The sequence below is a fragment of the Cololabis saira genome, chromosome 3, assembly GCF_033807715.1.
Source record: "Cololabis saira isolate AMF1-May2022 chromosome 3, fColSai1.1, whole genome shotgun sequence".
Classification (NCBI taxonomy): domain Eukaryota; kingdom Metazoa; phylum Chordata; class Actinopteri; order Beloniformes; family Belonidae; genus Cololabis; species Cololabis saira.
The window spans coordinates 30,726,953-30,752,995 of NC_084589.1; the positions used below are offsets into that span (position 1 = coordinate 30,726,953).

Here is a 26,043-nt window from a genome sequence, read left to right on the forward strand (position 1 = left end):
ATACCTACGTGCAAAACAGACGAGAGAAAAAAAATACCACGAATTCGGCACCGTATTTCACTCCTTTCCTGCCTCTCTCTCTTTGTAACCGAGTGTTTCAATCAGTTTGTTTCGGTTTAAAACGAAAGTACCATCTAGTGTCAAAAGCGTTGATGAGCGTTGGCGCAGCTGCACTCTGGCTGCTGCCGGTGCGCCGGGATACACTTTAGTGCGCACACTAATGTCTACTGATTCCTCTTCGTGTGCATTTCCATGAGTTTATTCATGATAGTCATTTCAAAAGAAAGGACAGGGAGGAACGTTTGATTTGATCGCAGCTTGTTTTTTTTTTTATTAATATGGGAACTGCGCACAGCTGACCACTCTGGTCCAACTTTGGTCCAACTCTGGTCCAACGTACATCTGCAACTCCTTCAGTTCATGCCGAGGGTCATGACCATGAACAGTGACCACCATGGGTCGGTCGCCTCCGCGCCGCTGGATCTGAGCACCAGTGCGCGGTCCGGCCCGCCGGAGCTGAGCATCTGCGCCGGGGACGCGCAGGTGATGCGCGGCTCACCTGCGCCGCCCGCGGGCACGGGGACGCGCGCTGCAGGGGCGCCCTGGCACTCGCTCACAGCCTCGCCGGACACGGACATCACGGCTCGCTCGCGGCCGGCGGACAGATCTTCCCTGAAGCTTCCTTTTAGGAAACGCAAGATTCCATATGAACCCGAGAGCCAGACCCCCGCACCGGCGTTGCCAGTGAGCGCAAAGCGCGCGTCCCCGGTGCAGGACGCGACCTCCGCGCTCCGGGAGAGCCCGGACGGTCGTTCGCCTCCAGCAGAGGATGACAGCCTGTCCGCACCGCCTCCAGTGACACCCTGGCGGCTTCCAGATACGGGAGAGAGCCTGGAATCGTATTATTCATTTTGCTTAGCGCATCCTCGCAATTACGGTGAGCGTCACTGGTCAACATTCAGACCATTTAATCAAAGTATTAATCTATTTCAGTGACTATTTTTAATATATGTCCTTTTCCTAGAGAGCCTTATTTCATTTTTAACTTTTTGTGGTCATTTCTATGACGTCTCCTGTCTTGTTTGCTGTCCTTTCCTCTGAACACTGATATTTTAGACATTGTTTGACCATGGGCAGAATTATTTTTATAACCGACACACCACTGAAAGTTGTAACAAAAAGTATCTCTGCTCTTGAATTTATATCCCAACCTATGTATTTTTATAAAATAGAATGCAACACTTTCTGCCCCTCTAAGTTTTCACCTTTGTGTGTCACAAGTGGTTATATTGGAGTCATACATGATACAGCAACTATTGCTGAGAAAGTGCCCAGTCAGCTCTTGTGTAGTCATTCCTCCCCACTCTGACTCTTTAACTGACAGAAGTAGCTCACTGGGTCAACTCACGGCTGAATATTACACACACTCTGCAGGCTATTCATGCAGATAGTAGGCTTCCTCATTAGAAAAAAAGAGATGTGTGCTTTGTCATACATTGTTCTTTTTACTTCTCGATCTCCAACCTTTAATGTTTTTAACTCATCTGCTGTTACCGCCCCTCCTTCCTTCCAGTTCAACAAGTGTACTGCCTGCCCTTGGTACCAACCAAGGACTTTGCACTGGGTTACCCGCCTGAAAACTTTCTGCCTGGAATCTCCCTGGCTACACATCAAGATGAAGATGGAGACACGTATGTTCAAGTATTTAACTGGCTTACATTAGAATTTATGGTGTAACTTTGTGGCGGGTAGTATAACTTTATAGTGCTCATATTGGAATAGCTAATGCTCAAAATGACCATGATTTACCCACCGCCTGCATTTTCACAGAATATTAGTCAAATGGGCCTTAAAGTTAAGAAATGAAACTTGCCAGGTTAAGCAGATCTCGGACCTCATCAGATGCCTAAATATCCATAAAAATGGTTTTAGTTTTCACCAAGAAAAAAGGTTTTCCCATATTTGTTTGGAATGAGATCTCTTTTTTTTCCACTTTTTAGTCTTTCTTTTATATGTCTCAGAAAAAAACTAAATTTATTCCCAAAAAGGTGACACGTCAAGACATCAGGCAGGCCAATTTACCCTGTTCACATGGCGTGAATGCACAAGCCATTCACGCCACCTACACAAATGTTTCTACATGCCAGCACTGCTGCTTGGTTTTGAAAATATTTTTGAAAACCTGCCAGATGGTCCCTCTTCTTTGTAGCCTGGAAGATGCAGCATGCATGATTTCCAAAAGCATATTTTTAATCTTTGTTTTGGTAGACTACATCATTATTTGTCCACTTTGCATTTGGGGATTTTATATGAGATTGGCTACTGAAAAAAATAAGTTTTTATTGTAGCTTTTAGATTTGAAGTCATTATAAGAAGCAGCCATAGTTTTCCTGAGCCCTTGTAGGGATTTTCACCACACAAGTCAGGTTTACAGCTGTTCTCCCTGAAGGCCCAAAGAGTCTGACCATACTTTTAAGGACATTACTCAGCATCCTATAATTATAGGATGGTAGAAGAATAAATCATAATATTATTTGAAATCATACAAAGTGAAACTTTAGTCTTTAAATGTGTAATCACTGCCTTTCACAGAGCAGCAAGCCGCTCTCCTGCTCTATTTCTGGAAGACTCAGCCTGATTTATATGGTCTTACACGCAATCATGGTACTGATCTATTGCCTGATAACATAATAAGCTCTGAGATGATGCACCAGTTCCTTTTCTGTCTTTTTGGGCAACTTCCAACACATCTTAGCCACCAGTAACATGCACTAATCAATCATAAATATTAACATGCCATTGTGTAAACCCAAAATAGTACGTCAGTATTCATATAATACGCCCGTGCCAATCACACATTGCTCCCAGTGATGACTGTATGTGATCATGCTCTTTGGCCTTCAATCTACCTCCCTAAGGAACACTATTGCCATAAAAACTGAAACTGACTGAATCATCTGGTTAAAAAAATAAGTCAATACCAGTGATTCACTGAGGTGGACCAAAATGTGGCAAGTCTCAGCTTATAACCATCTGATCTCATAAACAAAAGTTTTGGTATTACACAACCTGGATGCAAAACGTTTGGAGTTTCATCTCAGTCTATTTGTTATGGTCTCTGTGACTCACCTGATTCTACATATTAAACAGGTAAGTCACTAACTCCCACTCTATCCTTCTCCACCCAATCTTCTTCACTGTTGTTTCACTTCCTTTTTTATATCACAAGTGATTCACTAAATGTCAGCTGATATTCTGATATAAACTTTATGACTGAGATACAAGTCTTTGGAGCCAGACTAAGTAGGAACTGTGTCAACATTTGCTGTTGGTCTGAATGTTATTTGTCTACAGTGCAGTTGCCGGCTGGGAACGATACTGCCCACAGTGCACGGTTCTCAAGACCACATGAATGCAAATCCTAAACTTTAACGCATGATTACTTTACTTTGAGTGGGGGTTCAGCACCCACCCACATAGTAACAAAAATGACAAACTGACACGAGACCCCATGGGCACACTCATGCAGTCATGTGACTGAAAGCAAAGCATGTCCAAGAATTAAATGGCTTTTTGATGTTCCAGTTTCAGAAGGTATCAGCATCATTTGCATGCACTCAAAACAAACTCATGACAGTCAACGTCTTGCTGAGCCGTAAGTTCCGTGACATGCCATCGCTGTTCTTTGTTCCATATATTGCAATGATACATCTGCCATTCAGAGATGGAAGAAAATAAAGTGAATGTAGTGAATTTTAAATTAAAATAATAGTAAAAAAAATAAAATAAACAAATAAATATATGACAAAAAATAAAAAGACTAAAAATAAATAAATAAATCGAATATCAAGGTTTTTTAATTTCATACTTGGAAGAACTGATACTCTTTCATTGTTATTTCTTTTGGTACAGTCTGGCTTTATATTTTGCATGCACCTCTTGCATTTTTACAAAATTAGTTCTCTGGAGCATCTTATGCAAGCCAGACTTGCAGGTTAAGAACCCATGTACATGAATATATAATGAGGAACTTGGTGGTTATGGGGTATCAACAGTACTTGTTGCTTTGTGGTTGTATGACATTGTGTGTGAATTCTGCAGAAAGAAAGATTCTCATCCCCCTGCCGTTTTTTCACACTGTGTATATGTGAGTGTGTGCGTGTATGCATAATTTGAGTGATGGCGTTGTCGCCGGCTCTTGCGTCAATGAGCCCCTTTAGTTTCGGGAAAACCAGTGAGAGTCAGTTTTTAACACGATTGTGGGTTTTCTCAGGTGTCTGTCTCTCTCTCTCTCTCTGTCTTTTCTTCTCTGTGTTTTTAAATGAATGGGCTCAAAAAACCCAAACATCCGCTCCCCACTTCCTCATTTACCGCTTTCTCTCTATCTCCTTCATCTCTCTCTTCTTTTCTGATGTGTGTGACATTGTCATCTGCACTTTTGGCATGAAAATGAGTTGATTTACTTTACATGTTTCCATTCAATCAATCAATGGGCTTACCTGCACTATTATGCTAATATACACCAAGTTTAGGAATACCTGGAATATGAAATTACTATGACCTGGTGTTGCTGTAATGCAAAGGTATCTGTGTAAGTAGAATAAATAAAAAGCAGAAATAAAAAAATATAATCAGTTTGCATACATTTTATGTACAAAGACATGCTTATGAATTAATTAGTAAGAAACACCTACTGCTACTTATTGCTATCTACTACTGATGAGAAAGAACAATCTTTTAAGAAGTTATCTGTTAAGTTAAGTAATGTAGATTTTTTTGTGTAACTGCTAATGTTGGCTAATGCTGTGTTGTGCCAACATCAGCGGCTCTAAAGAAATTCATTTGAGTGTGCAAATCAATTGGTCTGCAAAAATTTGCAAGTGGGTGACAAGCTCCGAAATATCATTCATGTGAATGTCAGGATGCAGGCTTTCCCAGCAAAACTTTGCATTGTAACAAGATACGCAGCATTTGCTCACATTACCTGCTCATAGTTGTACATTTGCTGAACAGCTTTTATGTAGGAGGCATTGCTTACAGTTATGTCATTTTTATGTATATTCTCTGTCCTGCCCTCATTCTGGCAACCTAGCTTTTGTGGTGAAAAGCAATAACCACTGATAGTTAAGTGCATTGCGGAATTGGAATGGTAGCTGCCACTATACTGTATAGCTCTGTCAACACTTTTATGTTGTTCACCAGGGGAGAACCAGGGAACATTTAGTACTTCTAACTCCAATACATTCATTTGCCAATTATTGTCATATTCAGTAGTGGTTTCCAATCTGTTTACCTCTTTTTTACCTTTATCTTACATGATTCGTTGTATAGTCAGAGTTGCACTGCAGATATCTGTTGCTAACAGATATAGACGTTCTTCTTATGGCTTTATCTTAATAAATATTGAAATAATACAGAGAGAAAATCAAACACTAGAGGGAAGATAATAAGGTCTGATAATATAATGATAGGTCTGAATTTTAATTCGTTTTTTATGATACTGATCAAGATTTACTCTATAGCTGGCTCTACTGCTCTCTTATTTTCTCTTTTATTTTTCACTCTCTTGAGTCTCTTGAGGCAGTTGCAACTGCCATAATGTCCATCTCGAACATCTCAGTATGTTCAAGTGCATCTCAGGCATATTGCATTCTCAGTTCCAATCCTTTCTCACTGGACACCCCTTTAAAGCATCATGTTACGCAAAAACATTTAAATTTCAATGCCTCTCCACAGGAGTACCCCAAGGCTCAGTGCTTAGACCCCTTCTCTTCGACATATATGCCTGATCTCTAGGCCAGAATATCTGCTCCCGTGGCTTCTCATATCATTGCTATGCAGATGACATGCAACTTTGCCTGTCATGCCTGCTAGATGACCCAATGATCTCTGCACAAATCCTGATAAAAAAACACCACCCTCAATGTAACCTGTCCAAGACTGAAATTCTCATTATCCCTACTCATCAGCAAAGACATCTGCATACATATTGCACTGCTGTCCTGCCCTACCAGCTTGTTCAATAAAACTGCTATGAAAGGTCCAGATTGCCAAGGCATCTATCTATAATCAACCCAAAAGGTGATGTGGGTTCATTAACCTAGACTGGCTACATGTGACTGCTCAAATCAAACACAAGTCAGCAACACTTGCCTACAACGTGACTTCGAGGTCTATACCTGCTCCAGTGAACTCAATTGAAAAGGCTTATGCCTTTCTCGGGTGTTGCTCTCATTGACTTCCCTTACCTTCTCTTCACACAAGGCTATCACAATTGAGACTGTTTTCTTTCATGATTCCTTAATGGTGGAACAAGGTACCAGTTGCTACAAGAGCAGCGCTGTCCCTCTATGTTCAACACATATTGCATTTTATTTTATTACATTACATAACATAATAATAATGATAAGAATGGATTCATTTATCATAATTATACATTCATTCCTCATTCATACTTGGTGATGGTAAACTACATGTGTAGCCACAGCTATCCTGGGTAGGAAACGTGGCAGCCAATCCGCACCAATGGCCTCTCCGACCACCACCAAAACATTCATACAATATTCACACACCAGTGATGCCCTCACTGGAGGCAAGGAGGTTGAAGTATCTTACCCCAAGACACAATGACAAATGACTTGGGGAACAGGGTTCGAACTGCCAATCCTTTGATCATTGGCGATCATCAGCATTTAGCAGATGCATTTATCCAAAGCAACTTACAATAGAGGAATACAATCAAGCCATGATTGCATTCATAGGATACCACAAAGTAGGTGTTGAAAAACCAGTAATTATATAAGTACAGATACATTCCACTAGTACAACATTCAAACTGCATTTCTCCTCTGGAGATCAGTTACATGAATGCAGTTCATGACAGAAGGTGTTCTTGGAAGAGGACGGTTTTCAAAACCTTTTTGAATGTAGAGGGGGGCAACTCTGCTATTGACGCGACAGTTAACTTATTATATTATTGAGGAGCGATTTGGGAGGTGTGACATGTGTCCATCTGAGTTGTTTAAAGACCAGACACGCCACTCTATACTGGACCTTTTTGGCCGCTGGAATGCCGGCTAAGATGGCATGACAGTAATCAAAGCCAGATATAACCATCGTCTATACCAGGGGTTGAGTTGCATATTGAGTCAGGTAAGATCTTTTTTTTAATGTTGCAGACAGCAAAGCGGCACAACTGGAACACCTAGGCAACATTGTCAGAGAAAGAAAACAGGTAATCAAACATGACCAGGTTCTTTGTAATCTTTGTGTGAGTGATGGTAGTAGACCCAATATATATATATATAATATATTAAGGTTGAACAAATGATGGGCAGGAAAAAAAGGACTTCAGTCTTGAATGGGTCTTATATCGGTTTTCATCCCTGACAACACATCCCACATGGTAATATGGAGAGCTTCCACTCCATCTTTTTACCATATACCTTCTTGCTTCTTGTTACCTTGACTCAAAGATGTTTTTATTTTGAGAGCGCAGAAACTTTGGGGGACAAACATGGATCTCATAGTGTCATCTTTTGCCATATTTGTCCTTTGCACATCAGGTCTGCCATGCCCATCTGTATCAGATGAACACAGATGATTAATATACAATGTAAGCTACTGCAAATCTGCCACTGGAGTAATTTAAATAGCTAATTAAAGCTGAAAGCAGCGATGAACGGGCCTTCGCATCCTTGTGCACGTTCAGGTGTTCTGCAGTAGAAGCGCTTGTATGACTTGCATGTAGATGTCTTCAGGCCTGGACATTTAGCGGATGACACCACCCACGACTCTCTATAGCAAACTATTCAAAAGTTACGGCAGAAAGTAGGAACTATCAGATATCACCCAATCAGAAGAGTGGGCGGGGCTACTTCATGCCAATGTAGGTCAAGTACTCAAAACCGAGTCAGATGACACCACCCACAAGTCTTTATGTCAAACCATTCAAAAGTTATGGCAGAAAGTAGGAACTATCAAATATAGACCAACCAGATGAAGGGGGGGCACGCTTTTTGGCGTCTATCGCCGCCACGGTAACGCTTTTGACTGAGAAAAGTAATGCGCGTCGTCGCAGGATCTATACGCACATGTTGATGTACAGTATAACACACCTGGGTGCACGTTACGGTTCGGGCGAAGAAATGGCCGAAGAAATGGCATAAATTGTGGCAAAATGACACGATTAACTCAAAATGGCCGACTTCCTGTTCGGTTTTGACCATGGCACCAAGAGAATTTTCTTTAAGTTGCGACACGATACAGGTGTGTACCGATTTTCGTGCATGTACGTCAAACCGTATTGTGGGGCTTGAGGCATGAAGTTTTCTAGGGGGCGCTGTTGAGCCATTAGGCCACCCCCATTAATGCAAACCATTAAATATCAAATTTTTCGCCAGGCCTGGCTTGCGTGCAAAATTTGGTGACTTTTGGGGCACGTTTAGGGGGGAAAGAAGGCCCTCATTTTGTCAGAAAAATAACAAGGAAAAAAAAAAAAAAACAAGGAAAAAAACTCCTACAGATACAATAGGGCCTTCGCACTGTCAGTGCTCGGGCACTAATTAGCTAAGTTTTTATTGACGTGAATGTGTGACTGCTTTTTACATATGTCCGTCTTCTGACCTCCCTTCCAGCGTCCATGGTACTGTGAAACTGTACTTGTCAGTTAATGTAAGTCCTGGTTTTCTGTGAACATTGGAGATATGAAATTTAACTGCTGTTTAAGTTGCATGTTTTGATACAGAAGCAGCTGTACTTGTGTATTAACTCTGTAGCTTTAAAATCTAGTGAAACACCCAAACCATAATGCTGCTATAATGTTTGATGGGATCAGATTTATGACGAATGCAAAACCAGATCCAGTCCTGTAAAACTATAAATGACTCACTGTGTTTGCTCAGACTAGTTTCTCACATGAAATCTTAGCTCTGGAAGTTTTTGCATTGTTAATGATGAGCACAGCAGGTGGTAGAGTATAGCATCATTTCTTGTTAACAGGATCGTCAGCTTCCTTTTATTTACTATTCACACAAACTGACACCTCACCTCATTGTTCAAATGGTCGACAGACCACAGGATATGTAACTTCAATCTGATCAGTCATTCTGGCTGCGACCTTACCCTCCGTACCAAACAGGATACCACATGCACGCTGCCTTTTCTCTCAGGCGCCTCTGTCCTCTTTTTTCTCTCTCTGTCACACACACACATATACATAGTTTATCTGTTTGGATTACAGCAGGTTTGGGGCTCCTGTCTGCGTCAGTGCTGTTCTGCCTTGGGTTATCTCGGGCTGTGGTCTGCCCCACTTCCAGGAACAAGAAACAGTACAGTTTCATCTTAAGAGAAAAGAGAGAGATGGATGGATACGCACACAAGAGGGAGTAACGAGAGAGATACGATGACTTCAGCCCTGTTTGAATGTATCTTAATGAGCTCGATGTTTATGGATGTGAGCTGAGCTCTGTTCATTTTTTATTCACCAGCCAAACTGCAGCTGGCATTTGTGTTAACCCAAGCATCACAAACTCAGAATGACAACACCCCGTTCAAATCTAACCTGAACACCTGTCACTACATTTGACTTCCATGACTGATCACCCCATTCACTGAATTTATCACTGAGATACTATAGATTATATACATTTTCTTGTTGTTTATTTTTGTTTTAATTTGCATGTACATTAGCAATGACTGTCTGTTTTGATGCTGATTTTTTTTCTTTCTCAAATGCTTAGCTCAGTTACAGGAACAAGGACTAACTGAGGAAAGAACCGTCATTCTCAAATGACATAGAGGTTCTGCTTTTTACTCGATGTCAGTAGCAAACTGTTTTATTTTTTTAGTTTTTCACAGTTGCATTTCCAATCTTCCCTGACACCGCATATATGAGCATGCAAAAATGATGCATGTGTGTACATTTGCACAAAAAAAGACCATATATTGGGTTCATTTTTGGGAATTTTTGTTTATATACGCCGAATAGTGTGGCTTGGTTTTTATTTCCTGCAAAATGAAGACTCATTTTTACAAACCAGACACATTCTTCTGTTCAAACGTGACTTAATATGATAATCAAAAGATTTTGAATGTTTTCCCAATTTAGAAATATAAATGTATGAATAGTATGAGAAAAATATGTATTTGATGATAAGATCTCAGTAGGCCTAATCGTTAAGAGGAAGCATTGCAAATGCATTTGCTGTAAGAACTTTATTTTTGACCTCATAGTTTTTGCAAAGGTACTTTTAACTTGTTCTAAGGAAGAATCACTATTTCCTGTTGCATAATTATACTGTATCTCTGACTTTGTTATCCACTGGATGAAGCTGACAATGCAAACCCACAGAAAACCCCTTTAAGAAAACCATGCAGGGTTAATTGCATATATTTCAGAACATATAGGGTGAGACAGAATGGTGCCTTTTCTCTTTTTTAGTGACAACAGGAAGTGACATAAAACAAATCAGGCTCTTACTGGAAGTGGCTTGCTCTTGTAGTTTGAGAAAGAAAAAGGTAAAGACTGTTTTACGGTTTTCTGCTGTAAGCCTTCCCCCACTCAGTTTCCTGTGCTTCCTTGTCCTGAACTCTGGCCTGTGTTTGTTCTTGTGCCTCACATATAGACCACAGATAGTGGTTTCCCCTTTACTTATGATAAGACTGTGCGATAAGAGCACTGTGAGTCAAGCCTGTATCAATGGTACAACTGCCAATGGGGCAATTTTGATCTAATAGAATGTGGTGCTTCTGTTCAGAAAACAAATTTCAACTCGTCACCTTATATCTAATGGCCAAGAAAAGAATTTGACTGCATTTACTTGAAACAAGTAGCTCAATACATCTTGGAGTAAAATGCCACTGCACTTATGCTTGCTATGTATGTGTATTGCTAAATGTTATTGGCATGGTTCTGCAGTAGTTCCGCTACAATGTTCTGATGTTTAGTTATTACAAATAAATCTTACTGTCCCATATATGAAATGATTCCTGGATTGTTCTCAGAGGAGACTGAATAAATGTGATGATAGAACAAAATCTCGGATGCCTAACACTTCTACATGCACAGTAATCACAAGCAATTTTCCAAACACGAAGGTCGAAACCCACAGTGAGAAGTACTTTACACAAGACAACTTTATACTTCATAACAAGCAGATTTTACAACAGCGTTAATTGCAGATATGTTTCAACTTGTTCAATTTTTCGAACTTATGTAACCATGTTGAAAAAAATAGGGAAAAAAAGGAAATTCAGTGCTAATTTCGTAACAGTGAAATGGTCTAACAGCCAGCCCATACGATTCAAAACCAGGCATATCACCTTAATAGGCCGCAGGCTTCTCTGAAAGGTCCAGTCCTCTGTATTTGTTGAGTTTTTAGATGCTAATGTTGAAGACTGTTGTTAATGTGGATAATGTTTTACAAGATTATTGTAATTTTACATTTTTGTTTCATTTCTAATTTTGTGTAACAGCACGTTCCAACTTTTCTCTCGTACATTGAACAAATCACTGTAGATTCCTTTCACCCAGACCACTTGTCATACACTTGTTGCTGGCTCAAATCACGCTACAGCTTAGTCACAGATCGGAACCCTTATCTAATGTATCTAATACCTTTGTATAAACACATTTTAACCACAAGGTGACTGCAGTATCTAGTAAGACTGAGATAATATCAACACTAAAGAACAAAGACTTGGCAATATGGCTCAACTCAGCAAATGTTTGTAATATCTTGCAGGCAAAAGGTCCAAACGTACATCTGAAGGTTGATGCAGTGGTGACACAATAAATCAGTGTAACAGCAGCTTTACCAGAACAGAGCAGGTTGGAATTTGAACAAACAACTTGCAGTTTTCAAAACATCATCCTTGCAGCTATGTAAAATTAATTTGTTAGGAAAGCTCTTACTCTTAAGTGGGAGCTAAAAAAGACCCTGTGAAAGCAACAGTTTCTGTGGTGTGAGAGCAAAAAAGACAGGGAACTTCCTCTAGTAGTTATAGGAATGATGAAATGGTTCTTGTGGTCCAAAAGTACCTATTGTTAGAATGGACACGGGTACTATGACACTGTTGTTTTCCCTTTTGGGATGTTCTGGACTGCATTCCCATTAATCAGCGTTGTACACACAAGTCATGCTTTTTCCCGTGTGTGTGTAAGATCCAATCTGCCATTGACAACATTTACTGCACATGGGCCTCACCTATTAGCAGGCCCTGTAACTCTCAGCAAGGGAGGGGATGCACTTTCCAAAATGTTGAACTTTTGTTTTAGGTTAACTTTTCTTTTTCTGGAAAAGTGGTTTGGTGAGTGGGGCAGCACGGTGGCTTGGTGGTTAGCACTGTTGCCTCACAGCAAAAAGGTTCATAGTTCAACTCCCGGGCCTGGCAGGGTCTTTCTGTGTAGAGTTTGCATGTTCTCCCCGTACTTGCACGGGTTCCCTCCGGGTACTCCAGCTTCCTCCCACAGTCCAAAAACATGCGTAGTAGGTTAAGTGATGATTCTGAATTGCCCGTGAGTGCATGGGTGTCTGTGTGTAGGTGTGGCCCTGCAATAGACTGGTAACTTGTCCAGGGTGAACCCCTGCCTCTCGCCTGATATTAGCTGGGATAGGCTCCAGCAGACCCCCATGACCCTGCAAATGATAAAGCGGGTATAGAAAATGGATGGGTTTGGTGAACAGAAATAAAAATATATTCATAAAGTGGAACTCCAGGTATTATGTTATCAGGCATATAGTACACCTACATAATAGTTCTTTACTATCTCTGCTTTACTTATGCCAAAAATGTGTGGGTTCTCGTTTTGTTTTTATTTTTTTAAATCAGTGGGTCAAGACTGACCCAGTTAGATACTATATGACATGCAATAATTGTCTTCCATTTGTGAACTGTGTTTTTGTGTCTTTATTTGTGTCCACGGCAGAGCTCTCCATATAGCTGTGGTGCAGGGGAAGCTGAGCATGGTCCACGATCTCATCCGACTGTTGCTGAGGGCCCGCAGACCCCTTGACATCTACAACAATCTCCGTCAGGTAACACAAATGTTCTGATGACGTTGGTTTGACCTTACATTTTTATCTAGTGCATAAATCTAATAAATAGCTTTAATTGAAAATCTGTACAGTTTTTTTTCTTTTTCGAATCTAACAGTTTGTTTTGATACAAATATGAAAAAACTCTCAAATAATGTCAGTGTTCTAGGATTTATGATGAGGACAGAATTAAAGTGCAGCGAGTAACAGTAACATGGAAGAGAACGAAAAAGGAAGTACATTGGTTTCCTCCTTGCTATGAACTGCGTTATCACTTACTCTTACAGTCATTCTGGCTGAGGTTTGAGCAGTGGAATTCACCCTTCCTGGTTTCTCCACCTGTAACTGACACACACCAAAGCAATGTCCATTCTGGGAAGGATTATGTGTGCTTTCCAATGTTCAGTTTTATTTTGTGCATGGTTTTCGAGCAATGGATTTCTCCATTGCATGGGAATTTTTCAGGGTTTTCATGTAGGATTTACAATGTTGTGAAATCCAAAGGAGAGAGCAAAGATAAATCAGAAAAATCAGTCTAGTTGAGACTTTATTAATGTTTAATTCACTCAAGTAATGTAATGTCCTTAAGTCACTAGAGTTTGCATTATGGTTTTCCATGAGATGTTTTGTGTTCTTCTTTTGAACTTTAAATAGGATGACTAATCTGTCTTGACGAAAAGTGATGGCATTCCTCAGCACTGTACTTTATGAGCCCAACATGAGACATGACTACTGTATGTTTACTGGAATGGGGCATTAGGAATTGCCTTTGAGTGTTTCCCAATCTCGGACTGTCCCAACCACTGGCTTCAAGCCAGCACTTCCACATTCTCTCCCCCTTTTGTTGTTTGATGCTCACTGACCTCCTTATCTGGTCTCTGCCAGCTGTCTGCTTTTCATCCTTCAACACAGAAAGCACCTGAGCTGTGCAGAGCTGTTGTTCTCAGGGCTGGGGTTTCACACCACGCGAGACAATGCAGGCAGGCTTACCAGAAATAATGCTGGTGCTATCAGTGGCTGTTCCTTTTCCTTATTGCTGAGGCTTACCAACATAGGTTTTGTGATATCCTGTGTCTACCCTTTGTATGAAAATGCATGCACGCAACACACATTCTCACACAGAGACATAAATGCAAACTGTCTTTTCACAGATAGACACAAACACATGCACACACACGCACATCCTCCTTTTATGAAACATCTATTTGATAACCAGAAGGGAAGGGGACTTAAAGACACAGATCCCATCATAGACAAAATTGCCTACCAGATTTTGTGGTTTTGACTGAAGGATTAAGACATAAAGAATATAGATTAGCCTAAATGAGGCCTGGGAACTTTTTACTTTTCAAAACATAAAGTTTACTTGACAGACCGGGAGACATTTTCCAGCATTGGCTAACTTCCCAAACACAGAAAGTGATGACAAATCCTGAGTTTCTGTGGTTTTGCATGTGGAACATTTTGACTGAGTGTTACTATCACTACCGTTATTGAACAATAGTATAAGTGTCATGCATCATTTGCCTTGCGCGATGTTGGTTTGGAGACAGCTGTTTGATACTCCCACGTTGGTCATGCTATGCATGTGGCAAAAACGTCGAAAATATCAGCCTATTTTTTGCTGCTGTTGAGAAAGCTGTTTGTGCTCTGCGTGTCATTTACATGAGTGGGGTTTCGGGACTGAATCCCTTAAGGGCCAGCTATGCTGCAACACACACATAGAGGATCATGTGCAATAGATTTTAGACAGCTTTCTTGCACATGTAAATGTTATGGTTCAGACAGCAATGCACAAATTCCTGTATGTATTTGTTTACTGTTGGTTTGTGGCATGTTGACAGCATGCTGTTTTGTCGTGTTTAGTGCTCACATGCATGTGTGTTTACGTGCACTTGAGTATCTATGTTCCGAGAAGTCACATGACACACTCCCCCCCCCCTTCTCTGCCTGCCTCGCTTTGGGCGGTTTCTCAACATACCTTGCGCTGAGGTTCAGAGGGTAGTTTACAGGGACTTTCCCTTCCAGCGCGTGCTTCTCTGTCAGTCACTCTCTCACTTTTTTTTGTCTCTCACTGCAAATGTATGCAGACAGTTTACTTGCTAACCAAACGTGAAGAACTGATTGATGCCGGCATTATAACTGTAAACAACAGTGACATAAAAGCGTATGCTGTGCGATTATTTGCACAGTGGGAATGGCTTCACCTTGTAGTGAAGAACATACACACAAAAAAAAAAGCAGTCTTACATTTGCATTCAACTTCTCTACATGTTTGGCACCACCCACAGCCTGGGGCTGTTATTGTGCCCATAAACCTTTATCCTTTTCATCTTTTCACCTCATTCATGTTCATTTTGCAGGAATGCAAGATTCTGCAGACAGACTCACGGGAAAGTTAAGGGATTTTCCCTCGCTATCCTCTCTTCCTCTTGGACAGCCTCCTGCCACTTCCACTTTTCCTCATTCCTCTGTCTCCCCACCCTAACTCCCCTTCAGCTCCCCTTCCAACCTTCCTCTTATCTTTGTTGCATTTTTGTTTAGTCACTCTGACATCCTTTACAGGAAGCCCGAGTCTGAGTATGCCAACTCTGAGAGGTCTGCTTTGAAGGCCATAAAAGGCCTCGGTGTGGAATGCGACTTCTCACTTATGGGAGTGATTTAGAATTACTTAGAATTTCACAAGTGCCATAAGGGTCATGGGTAAAATCTTTGGGTAGAAATTAAGGCAAAGAGGAATGACTGTAAAACAAATAAGTAAATACATTAAGTATTTTGAACTTGAATTTGGCCTTATAAATCAAGTGTTCTGCATCATAAACACACTTAATAAGGAATCAAATAATTTGCGTACTTCATGATTTGTGTACATTATGATGTTCTTACAAGTAAATAGACCTCACATTTCAGTTCTAAAATAATAATTTAGAGCTGAGATATGCACAGCCTTTGGCCAAAGAAAAAAAAAGGATAGTGAGTAGTTCCCATATGTAAATTCATGTAACTACATAGTAGGATGATAGCTGTCGTGATAATTATATGCCATTGTAAAAGTGATTATGGCAAGTTTATAGAACTCAAGTACTACCATTTTAAGAACTTGTATTGTATTATTTATTATTATGCCATGATTACATGTCTAATGTTTAGGACAAACTAATGGCGCTAAAATGCCAGGAAAAAATGAACCAAGGATTGTTTGCTTTGCTTTTACTAATTTCTTGTGTAGTGGTTAAAAGTGCACTTATAAGGGTTCTATCTCTGAGAGAGCTATAGTATAATGGGCACAACTTCCAACATTCGTAGTCATCATCTGGTAAGAATTTACTCAGAGAAGTAAATGCTATAACATTGATTATTTGCTCAGTTTCAACCAGGGACAAAGTGGTAGAGAAATCGTTTTCTATCGCTGTGAGCAGGAATATTGCCGATTGATGAATTAGAGTTAAAACTCCCTTTTGCTACTATGGAGAGCTGCAGCTGTAGCCTATAGATGGTAAAATGGGATGCATTCTGTAACATGCTCATGCTTTTGAAACACACCCAAGTATGTTGGTTCCAATGAAGCACATGAGAGTGTTGCAACTGTGAGAGTCTTGCGGTAACAAGACCATGTACAGGACTGTCTCAGAAAATTAGAATATTGTGATTTTCTGTAATGCAATTACAAAAACAAAAATGTCATACATTCTGGATTCATTACAAATCAACTGAAATATTGCAAACCTTTTATTATTTTAATATTGCTGATCATGGCTTACAGCTTTCGAAAACTCAAATATCCTATCTCAAAAAATTAGAATATTCTAGGAATCTTAATCTTAAACTGTAAGCCATAATCAGCAATATTAAAATAATAAAAGGCTTGCAATATTTCAGTTGATTTGTAATGAATCCAGAATGTATGACATTTTTGTTTTTTTAATTGCATTACAGAAAATAAAGAACTTTATCACAATATTCTAATTTTCTGAGACAGCCATGTATGCTTAGAGATGGTTAAAATATGTTTCAGAGTCTTTGCAAGTGTTTTAAAAGCTGGAGGCCATGCCATTTGGACTCGACTCTACTTAGACTTCACTTGGATTTTGCTTTAAAGGGGACCTATTATGGCATCTAATACCTATTTTAAACAGGCATTGAATGTCTTAAAAACAAGCTTTTGATTTTTTTTGCTAAATAAATTAGAAATTCAGCCTGTGAGTCATGTCTTTACCATCCCAGTCTCTAACCTCATTATCTATGCAGGATTCTGAGTGGGCGGGGCTATGATAATGAGGCACTGTGCTGATTGGCTGCCTGAATGATGCGATACACCGCTACGAAAAAATGCCGGAAGCTCCGGCCGGCGGATTAGTTGTGGGCGTGGTTTCACGCATTGGAGGCCAACCTATGTAAATCTGAATCTGAACGGCTCGTAGAAGCCACATCACACTGGATGGCTCATCCGGGCGGCTGTACAGACACTGCAGAATTTGGTTGCTTTCCTCCTTCTCTGACTTGGCAGGCTTAGGGGGGGGGGGGGGCACTTTATATATGTTAAAGCAAGAAAAATATGTTTTTCATAATAGGTCCCCTTTAATGACTTGGATTTGAAACAGACTCAAACCCCGGGGTCTCATGACTAGACTCGGACTAGAGGTTTGGTGATTGGACCAGCATCGCTGAAAGCTGACCATGTGACCACTGTAACCAGTCTCTGTCTTATTATATACAGTATGCAAAGTAGAACGATCAGTTTCACAGTAGACTCTTATTTTCAGAAGTAGCACAACATCTGGGTATGTTTGCGTGGGCTACTGCAATTGTTTGAATACAGCGTACTGCACATTATACTGCTATTGTACTTTTTGAAAAAATTCCAGTAGTATAGTAAGCGCTTTCTTAAACAGCCTTTGCCTTTGGAACTCTTTAATGACGCTCGTAGCTAATTAATGTCCCTGTCACTAACATCTGTTACTCACAGAACAAAGGAGATGCTGAGAGCATAAGCGCCAACCAGCTAACTTCCAGGTTGAGGCTCATGAGGAAATAAGATCTGTTGCAGTTCTTTGACTGACTGATAGATGCGGGCTGCAAAAGCGGGTCACTCTCCATTGACTCCCATAATAAAATGTCCAACTTTAGAGCAGAAATAAACATATTTACAGCCTTGTTCAAAAAACCTGTTGGTTTCAGTAGTGTGATTTCACACTAACTCTGAGTGGGGTGAAATGTTTTCGTACCACGTACTACGGGAATTAATGTAAAGAAATAAATGTATGTCTAATATGATTGATGTCGACTCTACCAATGGCTAGCCTCATCCATAATTGTCATGCTATTGCACTCAGCAAAGCAACCACCGTTTGAATTAAAAGAATCAAGAGGTGGGAATGTACCGGATGTCAAAGAGTTTGTGTTTCAAAATAAGAGTCCCAATAATAAAAATAATAATAAAAAACAAAAAAAAAAAAAAAAAAACACCGTTTGAATTACCCCAGCGTTGGCTAAACGCAACTGTCATTTTGTATTTTGCTGTCAAGTCCACATGTTAAATGGTGTAAATGTATTCAAAACTTCTCTTCAGAAACCAGTGCAACACGTGAATAAATGCTTCACCCATTGTTTTATACAGTCTATGTGAGAGCAAGAGAAAGGTGTCACGTTAACAAGTAGCCCTGAAGATGCCTGATAATCATTGTCCAATTAGCCAGCAGAGCTGTTGCTAGGTTCTTTGAAATTATATTTTAAAGCCAGCTGAAAAGTGGTCATATTAAGTGATGTAGATTCATAGGATGTTTAAATACGTATGACAATAATTTTCTGAAAGAAATGTACTTTATAGTGAATTGTGATTCTAGGAAGTTCAAACCACTTTAACCAGGACTGCTTATGCGTGTCTGTGTGAGTACAATCATCAGATTCCGAGGAAAATAGCTTAAGGAAGACTCACTCTGACTGGAGGAATTCCATAAAGATGCCCTCCCACAGCTCATACTTTACTGGAACAAACCCTCACTGTACACACACACACACACACGCACGCTTTAGTAGAACAGCAAAATTGAAACCTGGTGCAACAATCTCTTCCTGATTACTTAATTATATGTGTAACTAAAATAGCAGTGCAGATTAAAAAAAAAAGAAGCTTCCCTTTATGTTATGTTATGGAGTGATCTGTGCCTTTTTGTTGGCCGCATTTTCACATAATTATAAATAGAATGATTCATGCGGGGCCCACCCAGATGTACACTGTAGAGTTTTAAAGAGATTTAATTCAGCATTCAGTTGTTTCATTCAGGTAAACACCCGGTTGATTTTGTGCAACTTTGGTTTTTTTCTCTGCACTGCAGAGCGAACAGGTTATTCCTCATTTTGAATTAATCACACACTCCCTTGTTTGGACTAGTTTTGTCAGAGATGTTTTTTTTTCTATGATAGGAGTTGAAAAGGTCTCAGCTGACACCTTTGGAATTTAATTGCTGCCAACTTTGACTTTTGTGTATAGATTACATTGTGCATATTTAGAGATTTCTGACAGGTAGGCCTATTATTTTCTAAAATAAAAGAGTTTGCTTCTTTTTTCAATTTACTTCAGAGGTTGTCATGACCTTACAGGACACGACCCAATAAAACAACGCTACTCAAATTATAGGAGCGGAGTAGTGGTTGGGGCTTCGGGTTCATGATCCGAAGGTCGTGGATTCAAACCCTGGCACTGGCGTCACTTTGTGCATCCTTGGGAAAGATGCTTTACTGTTGGCTTTCCTCACTTCACCCAGGTGTATGAATGGGTACCTAGCTTTGCTAGGGGAAGTATCCAGCAATAAACTAGCGTCCTATCCTGGGAGTGGTTACCACCTGTTTGTTTGTTCTACAGAAACCAGAGATAAACACCGGCTCTATGGGCCACAAGGCTTGAAAAGGACGTACTTACTCAATTTATAACCTGGTGGACATACGTCTAAACTTCGCATAGTATTTTATTACTCTATTAATGTATTTTATAATTTTTTTTCTTTCTTCTTTGCACAACTTTTTTTCTGAAAAATAAAACATATGGACATATTTAGAGAAATCAAATTATGAGAACTAAATAGTGGGGAATTGCATCACTATATCTAATGATAATGAAGGAATGATCAATGAATTTTCATTTTTATGGCTCTAAATATACTGACTTGTCATTGTTGCTTTCATCCTCCCTCAGACTCCCCTTCATCTGGCAGTGATAACCAAGCAGGCAAACATCGTGGACATTCTGTTGAGAGCAGGTGCTGACCCTGCCGCCTTGGATCGTCATGGCCAAACAGCGTTTCATCTCTGCTGTGAATATGACCATTCTGAGTGTCTGTCTGTACTACTCTCTCTGTGCCCATCCTCCACATGCCTGGAGATCAGAAACTTTGAGGGTGAGTTGTTATTTACTGCGGAGCCTTCTATTGTATGTAGGGTGTTTGTTACTGAACTGTTAACAATGAACCTAATTAGTAGTGAGAAGTCCCATGAGAGTGTGTGGATGTCTTTATTTGATTTAATGCAACACACTAGCGTATATACTATATGTCTTATTTTCTATTTTCTCAGTTTCAACATTTTATGTTTTTTGATTAAATATAATATTAAAATAATTTTCACAAATATTGCTTCCTTATTGTTCCATTTGAGACGGCATTCTAAAACATCCTGACTCTTTGAAAAATGTGCTTTGACAACTGAAAGTCACAGTGCCATTATTGATGTCCTTTTTCTCGTGTCATGTAGCTGAGCGTTCCAGTCACACAGAGTAATTTGCTGTATACGCACAAGTATTCAAATATTGAATTAACTTAACAAGCGAAGAAGCTGAAAACTGAGCGCCCACAGTAGTGCACTGCACTTTACTAGGGGATATGAATAATGTGAACCCAAGTTCAGCTCGGGGTCGGCCTGTTAAGGGTGTGTGGGTGAAATGAGAGCATTTCCTTGCTCTGTGTTGGCCCAGACTACCTTTTGCAATGGAACCTAAGACATTAGTGCGAAAGTTACAACTCTAGATCCAGATGAAAGCCCCCAGACTTCACTGTGGCTTTCGTACTTTTAGTGAGTCAGTTTAGTTGTCTGTCTATTATTTTTTTATTTTCACTATCTTTTTCAGATATTTTAAATGATATGCTCTGTAAATGTTATCTTAATGCTCCATAAGTTATACATTTTCAGGTGTTTAAAACATATATTGTTTTTGTAAAATGTTTAAAAACTCAGATTTGACATGTTATTGCTTCCAGGTTTGAGCCCTCTCCATTTGGCTGTGATGCAAGGCCATGAGGATTTGGCAAAAATGCTGCTGGATGCAGGAGCTGACATCAATGCCATGGTCAGTCCTCTCTCTGCTTGGACTCAGTGCCAAGGCTTTCACATTTCCATTTTCTGCATTCTCTGACTTTTTCCCACACCCGTTTTTTTTCTCTCCTTCTAATCAGGACATCAAGAGTGGCCTGAGTCCTCTCATGCATGCTGTGGAGAGCAATAATGCAGACATGGTTCGCTTCCTCATCGAGGTAATGAGGTTGTGTGGGTAGGGAGGAAAGAGTAGACAGAAAGGTTGTGAGTCAGCTGTGTTTAATAAGACTTTTTTTCTACAACTCATCAGGGAGTTTCACATTCTTTTCTAATAGATAAGATTTTCAAAGAACAGGATCAAAATATTCATAGATCCCTTTTTTTAGAATTTAGTTGCTGTGCCTTACATGGGAATACTTATCTTATCTCTTTTTATAATCCATCCTTTGAAATCATAATCTGTTTGACAGCTCTTTCAGATCTAACTGTCATTTCATGCTTTACACTGAACTTTGTCTACTCCTTTATGAATCAAATTATTTGGTTTTTCAGTCCCAGAATGCATGTGATGTCAACGGCCAGACATACAGCGGGAACACAGCCCTGCACATCGCCTGCGGCCGAGGCCAGGTGGACATTGTGCGGCTGCTGCTGAAGAGTGGAGCTGACAGTAGCCTCAAGAACTACCACAATGATACTCCGGTGATGGTGGCCAAGAACAAAAAAGTGAGTACGAAAGTGGCAGAGCGGAAAAACAAGGAGGAATGTGTTAGGATTTTATGAAATTGTTTAGGGGCTTGAATGTTTTTTATTCTACACTGGTGGTTGCTCTCAGGGCAGGATCACCTCCTGTGTTTTATGATGATACTGTTAAGACTGTTTAGCTGAGTTCTCTTCTTTAGGTGAAGACAACGAAGAGAATCAAATGTTTTAAAACTGACAGGTCCCATCCTGTATTTCTTAAGGTTTTAGTTGTCTTAGATATTTTCTGGGTTGACACCGCAAGTAGGAAGCAATCAACAGAGATATAAAGCTGAATGTGTGACATGTTTGGGTGTCTTTCCCCACAGCTGGCTCCACAGATGGGGTTCACGTGCAAAAACCTCCTTTATCAGTATAAATACGACTGGATCAATGACCAACGTCTGCATTTCTCTGTGGTTTAAGAAAAGTGTACCTCCGGCCAGAACATGCAAATCTTTCAAATATAAAACAGATCTTGCCAGAATTTCGTTCTTCCACCATTGTTTACTCCTTTTTCTTGATTGTACATTGCTGTTCCTCGAAAAAAAATCAGTGCGGGAAAGCAGATGACCTCAAGAAATGACTGTGTTCTGTTTTGCATAACAGCGTTGTTAAATTTCCAAACTCGCAATCTCTCACGATAATTATAGGATGGAAAATCCCATCCATCTACCGAAATTATGTCTGAATAAATGGACACAATTGCAAAACCTAGTTGATTCAATTCAGATTGGGTTGAGAGGGAGAAATGGCTGGAGTAAGAAGGGGAAGATTTATGTGCGTAGCCTTCCCTCTAGAGGTCAAACCTGAGCGATGCAGGGTTTCCACGTGTTTGTTTGACTTAAAAAATTTTCTAGATGCATTGACACTCACTTTAGGCCATGCATTTACCCTATTTTGAATCTTATATTTTCTGCAGATAGCAGATGTATTACGAGGAAGAGCCTCCAAGATCAGAGCACAAGATCAACACAGTGTGTCAGTATTACTGCATGGCAGCACCTTCATGGAAAATGGTGAGAACATTCATGTGAGATCACAAACAAGTGTGTAGTGTCATGGACAAATAAAAGGATGTAATCTGAATGCTGTACTTGTCCTTCAGGGTCTTCATCTCCAAACCACAGTCTTGGATCTTCACCTTCAACGACGCCAAACACCCCTCATCATAACACTTCCCTCTCTCCAAATACACCATCTGCACCATTTAGATATTAATAGCTCAGTGTTATTGTCCTTTGGAAACTGCAACTACCTCCACACAACCAAGCATCAAAGACAGTTACACATCATTGCTTAGAGCATCCAGGATCCAAACGGAAATTCGACTGAACAAAAGACTTTCAACTGATGGTCCTCCTTTGACACTGAGGTTCTGCAGCATTCCTGCAGATACGGCTGCTGTTTTGGACACTTCCATAGTGAGTGCGGGCAAACTGAGGAGGCACAAAGCTGAAGTGATTAGTGGGACATTCAATTTTTTCTGCCTGAATGAGCAGACCACTGGAAATAAAACAGGGCATTTGGGAAATTGTTTGCACATATCAATAGATGGATGACAGACTGACAAAGCTCAGTGAACTTGAAGTGGACACCACCAATTTTGGCTTTGTGTTTGAGGACAAAATACAGATTACTGAACTGTTGACAAATACTTCACCCCTTGTGGGCTTGTGGACAACCAAAGTTTAACTAATAGCTATAGTATTCTTGTTTTAAATATTCTTAATGAAAGACTCTGCAGTCAAATTCACTGTCTTTCATGGTTTCACTGTGTAAGTTTGTCCCTTTTTACCTTTATAGGCGTGTTTAACTGTACATATGTGTGTATTTTATACCATGTAAGTTGTCAATAGTTGTGTTTTTTTTACATAAAATGTGTCCAACAGATTTACTTTGTCTTGTTGTTCTCTTTATTTTCATTACGCCCCCTTTAACTTTTGCGAATCCTTTGACACTGAGGTTCTGCAGCATTCCTGCTCCGGCTGCTGTTTTGGACACTTCCATAGTGAGTGCGGGCAAACTGAGGAGGCACAAAGCTGAAGTGATCAGTGGGACATTCAATTTTTTTCTGCCTGAATGAGCAGACCACTGGACATAAACAGGGCATTTGGGAAATTGCTTGCACATATCAATAGATGGATGACAGACTGACAAAGCTCAGTGAACTTGAAGTGGACACCACCAATTTTGGCTTTGTGTTTGAGGACAAAATACAGATTACTGAACTGTTGACAAATACTTCACCCCTTGTGGGCTTGTGGACAACCAAAGTTTAACTAATAGCTATAGTATTCTTGTTTTAAATATTCTTAATGAAAGACTCTGCAGTCAAATTCACTGTCTTTCATGGTTTCACTGTGTAAGTTTGTCCCTTTTTACCTTTATAGGCGTGTTTAACTGTACATATGTGTGTATTTTATACCATGTAAGTTGTCAATAGTTGCGTTTTTTTTACATAAAATGTGTCCAACAGATTTACTTTGTCTTGTTGTTCTCTTTATTTTCATTACGCCCCCTTTAACTTTTGCGAATCCTTTGACACTGAGGTTCTGCAGCATTCCTGCTCCGGCTGCTGTTTTGGACACTTCCATAGTGAGTGCGGGCAAACTGAGGAGGCACAAAGCTGAAGTGATCAGTGGGACATTCAATTTTTTTCTGCCTGAATGAGCAGACCACTGGACATAAACAGGGCATTTGGGAAATTGCTTGCACATATCAATAGATGGATGACAGACTGACAAAGCTCAGTGAACTTGAAGTGGACACCACCAATTTTGGCTTTGTGTTTGAGGACAAAATACAGATTACTGAACTGTTGACAAATACTTCACCCCTTGTGGGCTTGTGGACAACCAAAGTTTAACTAATAGCTATAGTATTCTTGTTTTAAATATTCTTTATGAAAGACTCTGCAGTCAAATTCACTGTCTTTCATGGTTTCACTGTGTAAGTTTGTCCCTTTTTACCTTTATAGGCGTGTTTAACTACATATGTGTGTATTTTATACCATGTAAGTTGTAAAGAGTTGCGTTTTTTTTACATAAAATGTGTCCAACAGATTTACTTTGTCTTGTTTTTTTTTTTGTTTTTTTTTCCTTTATTGAAAATATATTCATATACAAACAACAAGGCATCACTTTTTTTTTCAACATGTATCAGGGAAAAGGTGCATAAAGAGAGAACAGAAGGAAAAGAAATAAAATAAAAAAAAGGAAAATAACTTAAGGGGCTAGGGCATATCCAATAAATTATATTCTTCAATTGTGTTCAAAAGTTGTATTGCATTTCTTTTTGACATGAGTTTAAGCAGGGGCGTCAATTGGGTATGGCAACGTATGGCAGCTGCCACACCTTGGCTTAAAGGGAAAATGTAAATGTTTGTTTTTTTAATACATTTATGGAATTACTCTGTGTCTATTTGTATTGATTATTCTATGACTTAATACATATAGAATAACTACAAATGCAAATCAGAACAACATGATCGATTTCACTAGTTATTATACACTGCAAAAACTGAAAATCTTAACAAGAATATTTATCTTATTTCTAGTTAAAATGTCTAATTTTTAGTCCAAAAAAATCTCATTACATTTAAGACAAGACTCAAAAACAACCATTTTCACCTGTTTTAAGTAGATTTTCACTTAAAATAAGTAGAAAAATCTGCCAGTGGAACAAGATTTTTTTGCTTGTAATGAGAAGATAAATCTTGTGAAAATGTACTTGAAACAGGTGAACATGGTCAAATAACAAGTTATTTTTCTGGTGATGACTCTTGTTTTAAGTGTAATGAGATTTTTTGACTAAAAATGAGACATTTTAACTAGAAATAAGACAAATATTCCTTTTTTTTTTTTAGTTTTTGCAGTGAGCGAGACTGCATACAGATCAGCTACATAGACTTCTGTGATGAGTATTTGCTGGACGTGTTGATTGATACTCTAGTTAAGTT

General features: G+C 39.6%; 1 protein-coding gene across 1 annotated transcript; it reads left to right on the plus strand.

The window, feature by feature from the left end:
* On the plus strand, positions 1 to 25,053 carry bcl3 (BCL3 transcription coactivator). The gene is made up of 9 exons (XM_061718452.1): positions 1 to 937; positions 1,574 to 1,691; positions 12,929 to 13,037; positions 20,230 to 20,431; positions 21,287 to 21,375; positions 21,482 to 21,559; positions 21,894 to 22,067; positions 23,005 to 23,101; positions 23,191 to 25,053. The coding sequence occupies exons 1-9, from the start codon at positions 421 to 423 to the stop codon at positions 23,301 to 23,303; spliced, it is 1,497 nt and encodes a 498-aa protein (XP_061574436.1). The 5' UTR covers positions 1 to 420; the 3' UTR covers positions 23,304 to 25,053.
* The last annotated feature ends 990 nt before the right edge of the window (positions 25,054 to 26,043 follow it).

Excerpts from the sequence above, each read along its gene's own strand:
- bcl3 (XM_061718452.1), top strand. The coding sequence starts at position 421 with ATGCCGAGGGTCATGACCATGAACAGTGACCACCATGGGTCGGTCGCC. Across the intron at positions 938-1,573 it reads AGCGCATCCTCGCAATTACG|TTCAACAAGTGTACTGCCTG; the intron begins GTGAGCGTCACT and ends CCTTCCTTCCAG. Across the intron at positions 13,038-20,229 it reads TCTACAACAATCTCCGTCAG|ACTCCCCTTCATCTGGCAGT; the intron begins GTAACACAAATG and ends ATCCTCCCTCAG.